Below are 17,766 nucleotides of genomic sequence, written 5' to 3'. Positions count from 1 at the left end.
CGTGAACTGGAACCATCTGCTCTCCTGGTCCCTGGGCCTTTGCACTGTGGACCTGGGTACTTCCCAGCTTTCGTAATAGTGTGAGCCAAGTCCTCATAATACATCTCCCTACATCTCTTATTTTTTCCACATCTCTGGAGAACCCTGATTACTAACACACTGTCCCTCTTCCCCGTTATCTAAAAGGCGGATTTCCTGCACAGGTACACTGAACCAGGCTCTGTGGAGAACATGATGGAGAAAAGCACTGAGGGTGATAAACGTGGCACTTGCTGTCTCTGGGTGGTATTCTTGGGCAATCTTTCCAAGTTTGAACATCTCCATGGTCCCCCCCAAATATGTAGCCTAAGGTCCAAATTGCTTGGCATGAAATTTATGTCACGGACCCACTCATTTTTCTAGGTTCATTACCTAGAAATATGTTCTAGCCATTTGGACTTACTTGTAATTTGTAGAATGAGTCATTCTGCACCACATCTCAGAGGCCCTGTACGTGCTGTGCCTGCCCCGATTGCTATTAATTTAAAATCAAGTTGCTATTGGAGCCCCAATGCTTATGGAAGGCTTCCCATGACATCACCAAAAATGGGTCACTTTTTTTTAACCACAATTTTATTATTTACTTACTCATTTGTTTAGCCCCTGCCCCTGCTGGGCCATGAGTTCTTGGGAACAAAAAAGTATTTTTTAAAAAAAATAATCTTTGTATTTCCTGGAACTCGCATGGTGTCTGATACATTCGTATGATATATACATGCATATACTTATTGAACATGTCCTATCTGTGGGTGTCTGTTCTACAAATATGAAAAGGGATGGCCAGCTCAGGGTTTGAGACACAAACGGGAAATTTCAATGAAGTATCATAATGGGCTGCAACAGGGATCACAGTGCTGTGCTGTGCAGTGGATGGTGGTAGAGGAGAGATCAGAGAAGCCCTCCTGGAGGAAGTGGGCTCTACTGAAAAATGAGGAAATATGCAGTTGCTCAATGAATGCCTGCCCCTCCCTCCCTGAGGACAAAATGATTCACTGAGGCCCTGAAACCAGAAGTAAAGGGATGAGGGCAGACCATCCATGCTGACCCTGGACCACAATGCAGGGAGGCAGCTGGAGATCACCCTGAGGCTTCTCAGTGTGGCAACAACCCCCCTTCACCACAAGGCTCCTCCAAGCTCAGCATGGACAGAGGACAGGGGTTCTCAAATACGGCTCCTGCTCTGCTTCCCAAATTCAAAAAAGTTGATACATTAGCTTTTCTTAAGTTCTCCTTCCATTAACTCTTCTGAACTCCCTGACCTCTGGTGCCTCTTGAATACGTAGATCAGATTCTAGCATTGGATTTGGCAACAAAGTCACACGCTTCGTTATTTCAAATCCAGGATATTGAGACCACACTAGGGCTTGCACTACGATCTGTCCACTCCTCGTGACACCAGGTGCCTGGCCTCCCCGAGGGTGAGAACCACTGGAAGGGAAGCATGCTGATGGGAATGCATCTCTGTGGCCCAAGTCTGTGAATACTGAGCAAGTTACCTAATCCCTCGGGCTCGGTTTCTACATCTGCAGGAACAGGAATAAAATGATTTATTTTGCAAAGTAGTTCCCTGTGGAGATTAAATAATATAAGGGAAGACATCAAGCAGCAGAGTCAAACTTTCCTTTCTCCTTCTTGCCTCTATCTCTCTCCTCTCTCCATTAAAGCTGCAAATTTGCCTTTTGTGATGACTTTTCACTGCTGCTTGGAATTTCACTTATTTGAAAACACACTGGGTTTTAATAGGGTTTGGATGAGGGCTGGAGCATGTGATTGACCAAGAGGCCCAAACAGCCCTCTATCTAAGTTTGGGACCCCCAGAAGCAGATCCTGAGGACCTGAAGTCAAGTAGTTTATTTTGCTAAGTAATCCCAGGAAGCATTGGAAAGTGAAGAGATATGGAAGGGAAAGAAGCTAATTCGGGGAAATGTTAATAAGCAGGTTATCGCCATTGCCAAGTGGAGTTCAAGTCTGCCGGGGACTCCAGGAGACCCTATAGCACCCTGCCCCAGAGCTGTCTGTCTCAGCCAAGAGCATGGGTGCTGGGGTATTAATCCACCAACAACTCTCAGTCACTGGGTGTGGGCTTCTGGGAGTGGGGCAGAAATGTTAACTCCCACATGCCTGCCCAGAGAAAGGCATCAAGCAGTCATATCTGTATGCAGGAGAAAACCTGGCACATAAAGGAGTGCTGAGCTTCAAGGGGCTATGGATGGGACACGATGCGTCCTCTAAAGACAGTGGAAAAGGAAATTAGGGAGGCTTGTTGTGAAGTGCAGGGCAGGAGAAATAAATTAATGAATTTGGTGCCTATTTTATTGGGAACATACAAGAAATCAGAAACAATTAGAACAACATGAGCTAGGTAATTAAAATGCGAGGAGGAGGGCCACCTGGGTGGCTCAGTTGGTTGAGCATCCAACTTTTGATTTCGTCTCAAGTCATGATCCCAGGGTTGTGGGATCTAGCCCCGCATTGGGCTCCATGAAGCCTGCTTGGGATTCTCTCTTTCTCTCTCTCTCCCCCCTCCCTCCCTCTGCTCCTCTCCCCCACTCATGATCTCTCTCTCTCTCTCAAATAAAAAAATTTTTTTAAATGCGAGGAGGAAAACTAGTCACTATTGGCAGCAAGGAACAGAGGTTTGCAGAGGACAGCAAAGCTAAGCAGTGAAGCACACTAGTAAGGTTAACACTAGAATTTGGATGTCTTCGTCCATCCAACTCCTACTCATCCTTCAGATCTCGGCTTAAACTTGTTACCCCCTCAGAGGAGCGTTACAGATCACCACCACAGCCCCCAGACCCAGATTTGCACACCCAGCACACCGCACAATACTAAGCCCGTAACTGGCATCCAATAAAGCTTTGCTAGATGCATCATACCTTTTACTCTCCCTTCATGCAAACTGAATATGCCAATCCTGCGTTTGCATTTGCGTTGACTAGTTACCCTTTGCTAATCAAGAAAATACCACACACCCAATGCCTAGGAGAGAGCCTGACAATGAATATTAGAAAGTACTCAAATGATGTTTCACGAAGGAATGACTGACAGCCCAAAGAAGAATGCTGGCTTTATTCTACACACAGGCAAGACTGCTGGCTTCTTAGGACCAGTGAGTTTCCTTATTTGTAAAATGATAAGGTTGGCCTATGGCTCCACTTCAGCAAACATTCCTGGGTGCCTAATTAATGCACAAGTGCTGGGAGCTGGGTGTAAGCTACAGTCCCTGCCCAACAGCCTCACTTGGAGACAAACTAATAAACAAATACATAACTTAACATTTAAACACTGCCATTTACTGAAAGCCCTAAAGTCTCGAGCATTTATTTAAGCACACTGACTCTAAATGCAACAACCCTGTGTATTTAGTAGCATGCCATCTTACAGATAAGGAAACTGGCCTCAGCAGGGTTAAATAACCTCACCAAGGGGCTATTGGCTGTTAGGCAGGAGAGCCAGGAGGCAAAGCTGGGGCTGCTCTGAGTATGCCAAAACCCCACACCCTGAGGTGCAGGTGCAGAGCCCCAAGAGGTGGCTATGTGAAGGCTGGCCAGATAGCAGAGGGCACTGCAGGTGTGGGCCCTGTACCTGCAAAGGAATGGCACGGCGCTGCTATGCAGAGGCAAGAAGCCTGAAGACAAAAACCCAGGACAAAAAGATAATGTACCTGGGTCAGTACACGAGTAGTTTGTGAGATGGGAGGTGGGAGGATTGCAGAAGAACACACAAGTGCGACAAGGCCACACAACTAGCAAGTGGCAGGGTGGGAATTCAAACCCAGGTCTGACTCCAAATGATGTCCTTTCTACCACAGGATGCTCTAACATCCCACACTCTCCCCTGTTCTAAGTGCTTGATGCTCTACAAGACGGAGGAAGGTAAGAATTCAACCTGACTTACAATGCGAAGAGAACTTAATCAGGGCTAGGGAGGGAGGGCTGGCAGGGAGAGGGAGTAAAACAAAGATGCTAAGAGTTATTAAGCAGGCTGGCTCCCGAAGGGAAGGAACGAAGGCCAAGGAAATGCACGGCCCCAGCTGGCAGCCAAGTCCCCAGGACTCCCTCAGTTGATCACAGGACACGGACCTTAGGGCCCCTTGCTAGAGGTGCCGAAGCCTGAGATTGGCTGCTGTATAAGCAGATGGGGCAGAAGTCTGTCTTCCAGCTCCAGCGGCTGGTATCCAGGCTTGTGATATGCTTAATCTAATTTTACTTGCCATACTTAATTCTCCAAACATCAGCCATCTGTTTCCTGGATTCCTGACTCCTCTGCTGCCTGGTCTGTTTGCCTGAGCGGATGGGAGAGTCCAGAGCAGGACTTTCCTCCACTCACCTCTTCTACACCCCGAAGGCTGCACACCAGCCCTGCACAGAAAAGGAAACAATTATTTAAGCCCACGGCCACCAGTCTTCAACTACACAAAGGCTGTTAAACACACTTTGGAGCCATGAAGGGGTGAAAACTGGCCAGATTCACAAACCTGCTGGCTGTCACCCTCAGCCACCATCATTTCCACTTACCCTTCACGTGCAAACCCAGCTGTCCACGTCTATAACTTCGCCACTGCCCATGCCTCAAACTCCTCTGGGGAGAGCGGCTTATTGAAGAGTTTTCTATGTATGAAATCTTTGTAGTATAGGTTACTCATCTTTTTTTTTTTTTTTTTTTTTAATGTGTTCATTTATCTTTGAGACAGAGAGACAGAGCATGAGCAGGAGAGGGGCAGAGAGAGGGGGAGACACAGAATCCGAAGCAGGGGGCTCGAACTCACAGACTGTGAGATCATGACCTTAGCCGAAGTCGGACGCTTAACCGACTGAGCCACCCAGGCACCCCTATAGGTTACTCAACTTCCTTGCAATATTTATTTCTTGGAACATCACCCACACTCAGATTCAAATTAAAATTCCAAATCTTAATCATAAACAAACTCTTGACTCTCAAAACTGCTCCTCTCCTTCAGCATGGATAAACAAATTAGACTTGAAGGATAAGCCAGCACTCACACCTCCCGTTTCTTATATTTAAGGGTGGGGGCTCACTTCACATTTGCTTGTGTTAGCTTGTTTTAAGTATTAACAATCTATGCTTCCTTTCTGAAAAACCACAAACATTCTGCCAAGCAAAACACAGTAAAACAAAAGCAGGGTCCCAAATGATCCCCTCAGCCCCAGAACCCTCTACTTCTGTAAGAAACTTGCTCAACTCTGAAATGTGGGGAGAGTGGAGAAACCATGGAAATTAGGATTTGGAGAATAAGGTAAAGTATATACACTCTCTAAGAGGTCTGAGAGGAGGTCTTTTGCCTGTTACGTTCACTGCTGTATTAGTAACCTCTAGAATGCTCAGTATTAATTACTGGCTGCATGAATAAATGAAAGGAAGCTGCGGGGCAAAGAGATGCCTCATAGGGCCCTATAAAGGCTCTTGCAGAGCTGAGTTTTGGGAGCCGGGGGCTGAGATTCATTGGTGAGTCATGAAATCAATTCAGTTGAAGCAGCCTTGTTTTGAAAGAATGGAATGGAACACAATAGGAAGTATCTTAGCAAGGGGAATTACAGTTTTGTGAGATTTCTGTTTCAGGCACACACCCAGCATCGCAATGTAAAATATATTTATTACTGGTTTAAAAAAAAAAAAATTGGAGGAAAAATGTTTGCCTGTGAGCATTAAAAAGCAGATTCCCGGGCTCAAGGCAGGACTTCTTGGATCTGAATCTCAGGAATTTTGCACTTTGAACAAGTTCCTTTGGGGATATCAGCAGACACTAAACTTTAGAGTCTCCAGTCTGAGAACCACCGCAGGCTCTGGAATGTCAAGCAGTTTAACAGCCCTGGGAAAGCTAATCAACAAATTAGTTCAACGGTGTTTTCACTGTGTTTCACTGTTTTCACTGGGGCGGAGGGTAGGAAGAAAAGGGACCAAGACAGGCATTTAATGACATGAATAAAATGAAGTTGTCCTGTTTGGGCTTGTTACTGACCCCACTACTGGGCCACTTACTTCCAATTCCTTCCATACACTCACCCCGAGGGCAAAACAGACCTGTCCTGATACAGCGTTTGTCACACAGTTTTTATCTTCCAAAATAAAAAGATGAGGAGGATTTAGTTGCCAGATGTGTATGAGTCTGGCTGGGGGCCTGCAGGGAGACTGCTGAGGGAGGAACCAGGAAAAACTCCCAGCCCAGGGCCACTGTCACCAGATCCCTACATAAAGCAGGTGTGGCTTATTCTGCCCTAATCCTGGCAGAGCCATTAGCCACCTGTCTTGACAACTGCAGACAAAACTCCCTGGAATGATGATCCAGAGAGAGAGAGAGAGAGAGAGAGAGAGAGAGAGAGACAGAGACAGAGAGACAGAGACAGACAGAGAGACAGAGACAGACAGACAGACAGAAAGACACTGGAGGCCCACTGGGAATCCTCTACCCAGCTGTCTCTCATCCTGCATCAGGGAATCCACCTCTCCACACTCCATACCAATTAGCCAGTCTATATTGTGTGCAATTCCACACACATAGGATGTAGATTATTAGTTTTCATTCCTGCCTCTCCCTTAGGTAGTAACAAACATAAAAATAAAACATTGTTTTTTCTCTTCTTGCTTCAGGCATATATATTTGAGGTCAGTTTTAACAATGTAGACGTATTGAGTGGGCCATTTCCAGATCTTTCCCTCTCCTCAGAGCCTCCACTTTTGCTGAGTGGAAGGAGGAAGATTGTCCACGTCCACTGGTAATCACCCTGGAAGCCCTTCTACACCTGGGAAGCTGTGCCTGGTTCAATTTGGCCCAAGGGGTTCCCTTCCTCTGGCCTCCAATTGCACTTACTACCTAGACTACTCATTGGATGCTAGTGTTTTGGTCGCCATCTTCTGCCGTGAGCTTCTCTTAGGGTGTGTTGTCTTTCTCCTCAACTTGACTTGCAATGTCCTACAAGCCAGCAACCATCCCTTAATCTCTCTTGTTTCCACAGTGCCTTGCTTAACAATGACTTTTATTTATACATCCCTATCTCTGTGTATGAATGCAGAAGGACATACAGGAATCACACTGAATGTTTAAAAGCAACTGGCCCTGGACAAGTTAATCAAAATATGCTCATCTTAGCAGAAATGTGGTGTCTGTCACCACATTTGGTTGGTCAAACACCAAATTGCTAGTGCTACACTCCAGACGCTAAAAATAACAGAAGCATTAAATTCTGAAAGAAAAAATTCTGTACTAACCAGGTCAGGCTAACAGGACTAAGGACAAAAGAAAAAGTGAAGTAGCTTCCCAAATGAGTGTCAGAAATTTTGTTGACCAAATTAACTGGATTTACTTATTGTGTATTATGTGCACACAACATGCTAAGAGCTTTGTGGGCACTCTTTCCCTTAATCCTCACAGCGACCTATGAAGTGGGTATTATTATTCTATTTCACAAAGAAATGAAGGCAAAGAGAGCTCAAATAACTTCCCAAGGTTGGTAAATAGCAGAATTAGGATGCAAAGCCAGATCTGTCTGACTTGATCACAATCCTTTATTGCCTTTCTAATTAATTCACCCCCTCCCCTGATGTAGATTTCCAGACGATAACCTGTAGGTTCTCATTCCTAACGAAAGGGTCAATACCCCAAAACAACAGATTTTTTAAAGCAAAGCAAACAAACAACCAACCCTTTTTCAAAGATAGTCAAATGGGAGGACTAAGGAATATACTTATTTACCCCGGCTCTGTAAGACTTCGACTTCAATATTTCTTTAATCTGTCTCTTCTTCTCTGCTATCACCCACCCAATTCCTGTTTAGCCTCTGATCACCTCTTCTACAGACTACCTCAATGGCCTAATTCTGTCAACTCTAACGTCAGAATCTATCCAGAACGTGACACTTATTACTACCCCCATACCTCTTAACAAATCTCTAAATTTCTACCCTTGACCACCTACAGTTTAATCCCATCAATGTGTCCTTTTAAAAGGTCACATCACAACTCTGCTCAATACCAGCTCTAGCCTTATCTCCCACTACTCAACCCTTAGCTCATTCCACACATGTCTTCCTTCTTCCTTGAGCAAACATGACATGCTTCTGCCCCAAGGTCTTTGCACTGACTATGCCCTCTGCTTGGAACCCGTTTCTCCAAGATATTTGCGTGGCACATTCCTCACACTTAATGCCTTTACTTAAAAAGCTCATGTCTCAGTGAAGCTTCCCTTCAATACCCTGTTTAAAACTGCAATCCATATTCCCACCCCAGGACTTCCAATCCCTCTCAACTTGTTCTATGTTTGTTTTTGGCCATGGCATTTATTACTTTCTAATATTCTACATATCACATTTATTATGTCTGTTGCATCCTCTCTCTCCAACAGAAGCTTCCTGAGATCAGGAATGTTTACATTGTTTGTTGCCGAATCCCTAACAATCCCTAACACCTAGAACAATGCCTAGCACATAGTAAGTGCTCAGCAAAAATGTGCTGGCTTAATGTTTTTAATACCTTCTAGCAAGAAACAGTATTATTGCACTACCTTTACCCTATGGCCTTCTGTACTCTTGGGGCTCTGATCCACTCTGGGAGGCACATGCTGATCTGTTTGAAAAGCCTGGAGACGGGGAGCTATCAAAGCCAGAAATGATATGGTGAGTTCTACATTTCAGTCAGTCTGCTCTAGCTCTGGGGATGGATCTGCAGAGGATAAGCCTGGAATTATGAGCCATTCCAATATTCAGGCAAGAGATAATGAGAGCTTGAAAAACATCCTGGAGACAAGAGGGAAAGATTCAATGATTGGCTGGATGCTGGAGGATGGCAGAATGGGACTGACCCTCAGGTTTTTGGCTGCGTGACTGAACACATAATGCTGGCAGTAATGTAGACACAGCATACCAGAAGAATCCCACTTGGGAGGGACCTGGGGAGAGAAGTCCCTACACATAGTTAACATTCACTTTAGCAGTTCTTTGGAAATCACTAAAGCAAATATGGCCAAAAAACAAAACAACAATAACAAAAAACCCCAAAACCCTCAACCAAGGCTACAGAGCAGAATATAAACAACAATAACAAAATCCTACAAGGTTATTGGTTATGTTCCCATTTATCAGTAGCACCGAGCTGGCCTTTGAACATGCAGATTCACTTCAAAGTTAAGAGGTAGGTATGTCTTCTCCTGGGTTAAAATTTCACATGGGTTAAAAGTCAACTGTGCATCTAAAAATATATATCTACCAAGATTCCTGCAGATTTGTGAAAATGACTTGTCCCACTTTTTTGGAAAATGACTTCAGAAGTAGGCAATTTTGAAAATGTGCCATCCTAAAGATCACTAAACAAAGATTACCAATAAAGTAGTTCAATACACCTCTTATGTGACCGCCAGTTTACCTTACCTGGAAAGCTGTCTCTATTTAGTTTAGGTCTGCGGACTATCACAAAATCCTTGTCATTCCCCTTGCTCTTCAGCCGTTTTCGTGGGGGGCTCTGAGGGTGGCCCAGGTTTGAGAGCAGTTCCTGGGGGATATTCTCACTGTCCACCTCCTCTTTCTCCAGGGCGGAGACCCCCATGCCTGACAGCAGTTCAGAAGTCTTGCTAGAATCCCATCCCCATGTGAAGCTGGTAGTAACGTTGCTACCCTGGTCAGGAATCTCCTGGAGGTGTTTCCTGCAGAAATGCACAAAAGCCCCCCCCGCCCCGGCCCGTTCCTTTCAAAAACACACCCGAGTAATTAAAAGATAGGCCTAAATGAAACTGCAAGTTATGCAATGCAGAAAACTTTCACAGTGGCTCACAAAATTGCATATCTTAAGCGCCGGCGGCGAGTTTCCAAGTAGGAAAGAGAAAATAACCAAGCAAATCAAAAAGGCTTTTTGATTTACGATCACGTAGAAGGCCTTGAGAATGTCTTAAAGTGGAGGGAATAGACAAGAGGGAGAGCAATCATACAGCGACTGAAAATAGCAGGAAAGCTCAGTAAGGGAAGTCAAATAAAACCGCACACTGATCACCGCACTAAAGCATCCAGCCATCCACGCTTTCCCAAAGGGGCTAAGCAACTATTCACTCTACAGCATTAGTAACAATATTAGCAAGTAGCATTTTTCGCGGCCTAAAACAATTAAGACGGTTCATGCACGCTCTGCCCCCTTTTGCAATCCGTTTACCTGTGCATGGCGTCCACAAGTTCTGGAGTTTTAAATGGGTGCATTAATTGCAGAACTGTCCGCCACCGGGATTCCCGCTTTGGCACGCGGCGGCTCGCGGCGTGCAGCTCCGACCCCCAGCAGCAAGACCCGCGAACTCTAGCAACGTTCCATCCTCACCGCGCGCGCAAGGCTCTTCTACTCGCTCTCCTCCGCCGCGGCCGTCTGCAGCCCCGCTGCCTGATGGGAACTGTAGTTTCAGCCCTGACTTGTAGTCTAGCAGGCTCTCCGCTACTTCCTTCCTGGCTACTTTACCCGCCTTTGAGATACCCACAACCCCCTGCGGCTGGGGGCTGGGCGACCCATGGGGTAGGCGGGGAAACGGAAGTGGGCGGTGCTCAGGCTGCCTGGGAAATGTCAGCCTCTTGACTGGGGACGGGTTTTCCTTACGGCGGAGCCTGCGGGCCTTCTAGTGATCGTCACCGCCGTCGCCTCGGAGAGTGGGTCCCAAATACTGGACGATTGCGGCCGACGCGGGGTTTCCCGGTCCTTCCAGACACTGTCTGGCGAGATCGGACCGTGAGCCCGATGGGGAGAGCGTGAGGCACTGTGGGGTCGAGGGTCTGAGGCCGAGAGCAAGCGGAGATCGAGAGGACCACGGAGACCCCGGTCACCCGCCGCCACGGGCCTAACTAAGTTCCCGGTCACGGAGAGGAGGTGGTAGCCCGGCCCGCTGGCCAGGTGAGAGGATGGGGGCCGCGGGCGTCACATGTGCTGTCCCCTCCGCCGGGAAGCTGCTTCCTTCATCGGGGAGAGGGTGACCCTTAGCACCGGTCTGCGGACAGGATCCTTTCCTCAACAGTAAAACAGGCAGTAATGATATCGGGGGTCATCTCGAAGGCTTGGCGTGAGGGTCAAGTCAGATAACGCTTGTGAAAGCGTCTTGTAAACAAAAGCGCTGTTCGAACGAGAGGCGAGGCGGTGTTTTAATTTCAGGTGAGCAGACCAGTGGTTCCTGTGTGCAGTGGGAAGGCTGCGCATACCCTTTCAGCCTTGACGAATTTCATGAATGTTAGCAAGGGAACGAATACGGTGACTGTATGTTTGCAGAGGGCTTTATAGCGCAACTCTCGGGGCCACGAGCAGGGCCATTCGGTTCTTAAGACCGGCTGCGTCTGGTTGCGTCGCCGTCTAAAAACAAGCTGCTTTTAGCCTGTCTCGGCAGAGAAGAGTTTGGGGGCAGCTAGAGGAGGGAGTGTGCCATGTTCCAGATAGGATGACCATGCGAAATCTGTTGTGCACACTATACCATAATTGTGACCCTTGGAAAACATTGGAAGAGAGAAGGGGAACAAATTCCAACCCTAATAAAAATGGAGAGGATTTATAAAGTTCGGAAGTAAGCAGGCCCGCGTCATCACAAAAATTAATATTGGAGTATTACTTCGGTATGCTGGATGACTTACCTTAAAAAATAGTATGACATACCATTAAAAAAATGATTCGCTTTTTGTTGGATTTAAACCTAAAACCTATCTTGTCCAGGTATGTGTTTGTTTCAGGCTTGGTGCTTAGCTTGAAAAGTGACTACTTCTTGATTGAGTAAGGTATTCACGAACCTTTAGTTTTTTCTTGAAAGTAAGCGAAATTGGCCTATAGAAGGGATATGCTCACAAATTAATTTTGCCTTAAACTATGTGAAGATACTAGGTTGAATTGTCACAACTCATTAAACTGATGTTACAGAAAATATTTTTAAATGCAATATTCTGATTTTTTATATAAAGCTACCTTTATGTTACTTTGGCTAAGGAGAAAGCAGTTGCCCTGGGTTGGAATCTACATCCTTTCCCTTAAGTTGGCAACTCATTAGAAAAAATAATTTTGTCAAAAAAAGTTATAGTCTCCTTCAAGAAAGACAGAGGGAATGTTTCTGGAGGAGAAAGAAAACAAGAAAATAATATGTCGTGATGAGAATAAACAAAATTTTGAGATATAAAGTAGATCGTATAGATAGGAAGATCTAATGGGATGATTTTAAATTTAAAGATGAGAAATTTCTAGTGGTAGGATTTAGCAAGGATTTACCTAGGAACTAGGGAACATTTCTAGTTGTCAGAATACGTTTTATATCTGAATTGGTGGACAGGAGGTCCTCTATAGGATTTCAAAAAGAGCCTTTCAACTTTGAAAATCTGTCTTCAAATTCTGTAATAGATATCTTACCAACAGTTTGCCCTGGCAACAGAAAAACATTAGCTTGCTGAAATAGGAATCATTTTTTTCCGCATGTCTTATAATCATGGCTGTTTTCTATGTAAGTAAATAAAAGTTTAAATTGGTACAGGTGTCTGATATAAGGAATTGTGTCCATTGAAGAGATGAGATTATCAGCTACATATATAATTGCTGTCTGGTCTCTTCAAGAATTGCATGTAATTGCTACTGATATGGATTATTTTTTTCCCCTGATTAATTGTATTTGTTTAATCTTGCTCAGCATGCCCCATGCCCCATTTTAGTGGAGAGGTGTGACTGTATTCCTAAAACTAGAATTACTAGATCATTATCTAGGATAGATGAATTATAATTGTTTTATCTCTGGAAATGACATCAGAGTAAGTAGTGTTTAGTACTGTTTGGAAGTTTGAGATGGAATACAAAGTGACTTTGGAGCTCCTGGGTGGCTCAGGTTTGATTTCGGCTTAGGTCATGACCTCATGGTTGTTGAGATCCAGCCTGCATCAGGCTCAGTCAGCCCTGGGCATGGAGCCTGCTTAAGATATTCTCTCTCTGTCTCTCTCTCTGTCTCTGTCTCTCTCTGTCTCTCACCCGTCTGTCCCCTCTCTGTGCATTCCCCACTCTCTCAAAAAAAAAATACAAAGTAACTTTGTAAATTGGGAAAGTGTTTATTGTAAAAGGGACAAGATAGTCAATATTAATGAAGGCACAGGAGAGGCCAAAAAAGACTGGAAACTACACTTGACAATAAGATAGATAAATAAATAAATAAATAAATAAATAAATAAATAAATAAATGTATATATGTTCAGTAATATATTAATGTTCTTTTTGAAAATGAAATATGACAAGAGATTGTATTTAAATAGAAGAGTGATGTGCTTTTTTCTTAGTTCCATCATAGCATGAAATCTTAAAGATTTCTTTAATTTTTTTATATTATTTAGCTTAAGGGAACAAAAGACTAACAACAATTACATAGCAAGAAGTTTCTACCTGCCATCAAATTTCAAAAGGATCCTTTTCCCTCCATTAATTTTAAAGTAAATCTTTCGATCTCTGTAGTTTGATGTTTTCTGTGATGGACAGATTGGGGCAAGAACAAAAGGGTTCTTTCCCTATTCTGATTTGCTCTGTTTTCTTTTCTACCTTCCTCATGTAGATTAACAGTCTTAAGTAATAGCAGTCTTACCTGAAGGTAAAAATTCTTAGTTAATTCTATATTAAACATGACTTTTCTAGCATTCTATCTTGATATATGTAAAGGAACAATTAATAGAATGTTTCTTGTTTACTATGAAATGGAGCAAAAGAAAGCATTTAAACAATTTAAATTGCATTAAGTATGTCTGGATTCAAAGAGACTCTGTAGTATACATGTTGTAGTTAGAATGTGTAGGTTTGAATCCCAGCTTTGCTACTCACTGACTGGGAATGTGGACAAACTACTTACTCTATGTACCCTTTTCTGTTCTATAAATAAGGATATTTATAGTCCTTTCTTATGAGGTTGTGAGGTCTAATTTGATAAAGTATGTTAAGTGCTAGCATAATGCTTGGAATCCAGTAAACTCATACTCAATGTTAGCTATTGTTGTTGTTGTTTTTAATTACTTTAGTAAGAAGGATTCTAAGGGGTCACTGGGGTGGCTCGGTTGGTTGAGCCTCCAACTTTGGCTTGGGTCAGGGTGTCACAGTTAGTGGGTTCGAGCTTGCACGGGGCTCCCTGCTGTCAGCCCAGAGCCTGCTTGGGATTCTCTGTCCCCCTCTCTCTCTGCTCTTTCCCTGTTTATGTTTTCTCTCAAAACTACATAAACTTTTTTTTTAAAGGATTCTAAGGATTATTCTTTAATTACCAAAATAAGTCTTACAATCTCTTTACCTGAAATCTTTAAGAATCCAATACAATTCCAATTGTTTTCTTCTTACCTGCTTACATGGTTACTCACTCTCTCTCTCTCCCATGCCTTACCAAAAGTTAAGCACTTTGTACGCATCTGTCTTTCTTCAGAAGGGCTTGTCACACTTTGGAATTCAGCTTACCTGGTTGATTTGGCAACTCAGCTCATTTTTTGAAAATGACTTCAAAAAATATTACAACTGTTTTTATTTTTAGAGTAGGAGCCACATTCTCTTGTGGTATATCCTAAACTGAATTCTCCCTGTACATCTCCCTGAAATCTTTAAACATGGAATAATGGTTATATTTCAAAGATTTAATTTTTTATTGGTGGTAGAGAATTGTTGACTTTCATCACTCCATCTAGTTCTGATACTTTCAATTTTTCATTATTAAGATGTTGAGTTGCCTCCTAGTTTTTATTATTTTACATATCTGAATAAAGACACATTTAAATTTACACAATCTGAGCCTGATGAATCACTAGGTTCTAGCTAGAAATCTTTCATTCAGTTTTGGAACCTTAGGTTTGGACAAAATATTTGTGTTCTGTTGCTACTACAAATCTTTCCTGCCATCTTCCCTTCTTCTCTTTTCCTTTTCTTTCTCTTTCTTTTTGAAAATGTTTAGGATGCTTCAAATTCCGAAATTTTCTTAACCTGTAAATTTTCCACTTAAATTTAGCCTAAAAAAACCTATCAGCCATAAAGTACTTGGGAAACAGCACCCCAAGTCAGTAACAATAACAAGCTAATTATGAAAGGCATTTGAAAGGGATTGTATGAGATCTTGATACTTGTTCAAAGACTGAATTGGATTTTAAATGTTTAAGACTTTAGAACTGGTATTTTGAAAGGGAGACTATGTCTGGATTTCAAGTACTAAAATTTGATTGAATGAATGAATTGGCGTTTTGATTTTGAGTAAAATCTACTTTTGCTGCTGTTGGTGTTCATGCCACCCTGTGACAGCTTTAAATCTCCTGTTCAATTTCTAATCACATGGAACTGAATTTTGATTTGCCTCCAAATTTTTGCATATTCTTCACTCATTTTTGTCATTTAGCCTAAACGTGTTATTTTAATATTTGAAGAATACTACTGGAAGGACCACTTTTGTGGGTGGAGGCACATTTCCTCTTTTGTCCTTGGAGTATATTTTTGCACAGCTGTACATGGTTGCAGGTCAGCAGATGATCCATTTTTATCTACCTCCACTTTGATCATGTTCCTAGGAGAATGTCATTGTCTTTCTACATGACATTGCCATGTCTTATACACCTTCTTGACATGGTTCTGTCCCTTCACAACAGACAGATGAAGGGGTGTTTGGGCTACTTTGTAGACCTATGGAGGTAATCCCAATTTGTTAAGAGAGGCAAGGGGAGCAATTTCTTGGAGCGAAAATCATTTTTTGTTTTATAGGAATGAGGATGGGCTCAGGCTGTGGTAACCACAGAGAATGAGAAGCAAAAAGCATTTGGTATCCATATTTTGGTGGGGGAGGAGACTATATGGTATAAAGCTATGCTTTGAGACTGTTGAAGCAACTGATTATCCTCTAGAAGCACATGATATAAAGGAGGTGGAGATTAGCAAATAGCATTTATTGAGGATCTATTCTGGGCCTCGAACTCCTATTTGGTGTTTCACTTTTGTATCTCCTTTGATCTTCATAGCAACCTGCATGAAGTTATCCTCACTTAACAGCTTAAATTGTATAAAGTTATGCAATTATTAAATTGAGTTGGGATTTGGAACCCAGGTTTATCACAGTACAATAAAACATTTGTATTTTAAAATAGCTGTAACTTTAGACACCCAGCACCACAGCAGAATTTTTCATTTTCTATTTGCTGTGTGTTTTACCTTCATATTACTACACTGATTTTTAACTAATGTTAAAATTACAAAATAATACTTTATTTGAAATTAAAAACACATAACACAAAAGCACAAAGAAGAAAATAGAAATCATGTCTTTATCATTTTAGGACAGCCACTGTTAACATTTTGATGTATATTTGTCCATGTGTTTCTTATGTGCACTTCCTCGGACCTCACCCCTGTCCCTTTGCCATCTCTAAAGTGCCCCTGTGGATCTCACTTTTCTTCCAGACTGGGGAATCTGGTGGCTTCTTTGAATCACAGCCTGTAGTGGAGTGTTGCTGTTCTGTAGTCCTTGACTCATGCACAGATCCCTGCTCCCATCAGTACGGACAGGTTTGCAGGATTAGTGATTTATGAAACCCTTGGCTTCTTTTTTCAAAAGGGCAGTGGACAGCAATGAGACTGGTGGACGCTTTTGAGACTTCCTAGACAAACATTTAAGTTGTTGCTATGTTTTCATGTTTAAATAATGCTGCCATGAAAGATAATATCATAGATCAATTTTTGTTCAGGTTTTGGGTTTTCTTTAGGTTATTTGAAGAGGGATTGCTAGGACAAAGGATATGTACCTTTCTAAAGGTATCTGATACATATCGCCAAATTGCTGTACTCCTTGGTTGTGAGGTTTTTTTACTAAACCAAACCTGAGTTGTCTAATCTATATTTTTATTAGATTTTAATTGATAGTTATTTTATTAATTGAACATACAGATAACTAGATCAGATGGGGAATAAGGTGTGCCTCTAGCTTTGAACACAAAATTATTGAGCTGAAATAACCAAAACAGGATATAGGGATTCGTAAAGAACCTTGAAAAGTGCTGTCATTCTAGACTGAAAAAAATAATTCCTCACTTGAATTTAGGTACAGGTCAAAGTCATGGACTTTGAAACTATTATTTTCTCACCTAAGATTAGGGAAACCCCAATTTTCATCTCCAGTTTAATGGGGCCCTTAGGCCTAACCTTGTGCCATAACAAGACAACAGGAGTTCAGGTTGAACAGAATGGACGGTGTGGTAAACAGAATAATAGACCCTAAAGGATATGTATGCCTTAATCCTTGGAACCAGTAAATATGACTAGATTATCCATATTGTCCCAGTGAGATCAGATAAGCCCTTGAAAGCAGAGTTTTCTCCCCCGAGAGTAGAAGAGAAAGTCCAAGATTCCTGAGAGGATTTGACAAACCATTGCTGTCTCTGAGGTACATAGGGCCACATGCAAAGACTGAAAGAGGCCTCTGGAGCTAAGGGTAAATGCCATCTGACGGCCAACAAGGAAATGGCGATCTCAGCTCTAAAACTATAACAGACTGAATTATGTCAACAGCCTGGATGAACTTAGAAGTACATTCTTCCCCCAGAGTCTCCAGAGAGGAACACAGACCTGCTGACACCTTGCTTTTGATCTTGAGAATTCAGTTGAGCCAACTTGTGCCTGGACATCTGACCCACAGAAACTATGATATAAGGGTCTTGTTTTAAGCCTCTGAGTTTATAGGAATTGTTTATAGCAGGAATAGGAGACTAATACACTGAGAATGGAAGAGATAGAACCAAA

General features: G+C 42.8%; 2 protein-coding genes across 6 annotated transcripts in view; one reads left to right on the top strand and one right to left on the bottom strand.

Annotated features, from left to right (window-relative positions):
• SKP2 (S-phase kinase associated protein 2) overlaps positions 1–10,419 on the bottom strand; it is a 32,796-nt gene extending 22,377 nt beyond the window's left edge. The window contains exons 1-2 of the mRNA XM_060634498.3: positions 10,195–10,419; positions 9,423–9,694 (exon numbers count right to left, since the gene is read on the bottom strand). Of these exons, the coding sequence (XP_060490481.1) occupies positions 9,423–9,694; positions 10,195–10,238 (316 nt within the window). The 5' untranslated portion in view covers positions 10,239–10,419. The remainder of the gene's footprint in view (positions 1–9,422; positions 9,695–10,194) is intronic.
• A 113-nt stretch (positions 10,420–10,532) lies between these two features.
• The window catches only part of LMBRD2 (LMBR1 domain containing 2), a 48,707-nt gene continuing 41,473 nt past the window's right edge, over positions 10,533–17,766 (top strand). For 4 of the 5 annotated variants that reach the window (XM_060634491.3, XM_060634489.3, XM_060634488.3 and 1 more), the window contains exon 1: positions 10,533–10,914. The gene's annotated coding sequence lies outside the window, so the exon portion shown is untranslated. The remainder of the gene's footprint in view (positions 10,915–17,766) is intronic. The other variant, XM_060634490.3, reaches the window with a different exon arrangement.

This window comes from Panthera onca, chromosome A1, assembly GCF_046562875.1.
Source record: "Panthera onca isolate mPanOnc1 chromosome A1, mPanOnc1 haplotype 2, whole genome shotgun sequence".
Classification (NCBI taxonomy): Eukaryota; Metazoa; Chordata; class Mammalia; order Carnivora; family Felidae; genus Panthera; species Panthera onca.
This window is presented reverse-complemented; position numbering and strand designations above follow the sequence as displayed.